The 1045-nt window shown below is 68.9% G+C and overlaps 2 protein-coding genes across 4 annotated transcripts in view; both read right to left on the reverse strand.

The window, feature by feature from the left end:
* Positions 1 to 1045, reverse strand: part of PAN2 (PAN2 poly(A) specific ribonuclease subunit) — a 19043-nt gene that overhangs the window by 5518 nt on the left and 12480 nt on the right. The gene's annotated exons all lie outside the window — the stretch shown is intronic.
* Positions 666 to 1013, reverse strand: CNPY2 (canopy FGF signaling regulator 2; the record flags this gene model as incomplete). The annotated part of the gene is given in 1 exon segment (XM_021379263.1): positions 666 to 1013. A coding segment is annotated over 1 exon segment (47 nt), but the record flags the coding sequence as incomplete, so codon positions are not given.

Consider the following 1045-nt stretch of genomic DNA (forward strand, 5'->3'; position numbering starts at 1 on the left):
ACGTTATTAGCATAGCCCCGCCCCTCCGCCCGCCCTCTCGGGGCTGAGCCGCTCGCTATTGGCCACGTCCGTCGGCGATGGGGCGTGGTTATGCAAATGAGGCGGCGGGGGGCCGGGCTATAGGCGGCCGCCGCGTTCGCCTGATCCGGGCGTGGGGGTGCGGTGATGCAAGCCCCGCCCCGTGACGTCACCGATTCGCAGTGACATCACTGATCGGTGCGTGATGTCATGCCTCCACATCGCCCCCCCCCCCGTCCCCCAACGTGGGCCCTCGTTATTGCTCGGCTGTAGCTCAGTGCTGCTCTGTGACATCCCTACATCGTGCGATGTCACCACGCAGCGCTCACCCCATGACATTGCCCAGCGCAGCGGGAAAGGACATGGTGGGGGGGCACGGTGCCCACTAACCCTGGGACATTGTCCTGCTGACCCCACGGTGGCACCACGCCACAAGCGGGTGGCACAATCCCAGCACCCACAGGACAGGGGCTGCCTGCGGGGACCGGGTGTCACGGGGGCACTGGGGCAGTGACAGCCCTGAGTCACGAGGAAGAGCAGCCCCAGGCCGAGGGGCACGGCGGTGCCACCCTCACTGCCAGGGGTCTGTGCCCTCCTTGCCCCAGCCCCACACCCACCCCCTTGGAGGTGCACAGAGGCGACGCCTGCCCAAGTTGGGCCCCATTTATTGCTTCCCGGATTGGGCCCCGGGTGCCCGACGAACCCGCAGCAGCACCGCTGTCCCCACGCTGTCCCCACGCTGTCCCCAGGCAGCAGCGGAGAGAGCCTGGAGCCGCGCATCAGCCACCGGAACGTCCCCAACCGAAGGACGCGTCCGTGCCCACGCGGCGGCGGACGGACGGGGAATAAATAGGACGAGAGAGTCCCCCCCCCGGAGCGGGGACGGGGCCGAGGCTGTGGGGCAGCGTGGCATTGTCACGGGGTCAGCGCAGCCCGGGGCCGTTGGTGTCACAGTTCATCGTGCGGGAGGTGCAGCGCGTGGTCGCACAGATCTGCGGGGACAAAGCGGCGCTCAGAGCCCCGCGCA

This window comes from Numida meleagris, chromosome 32, assembly GCF_002078875.1.
Source record: "Numida meleagris isolate 19003 breed g44 Domestic line chromosome 32, NumMel1.0, whole genome shotgun sequence".
Lineage (NCBI taxonomy): Eukaryota > Metazoa > Chordata > Aves > Galliformes > Numididae > Numida > Numida meleagris.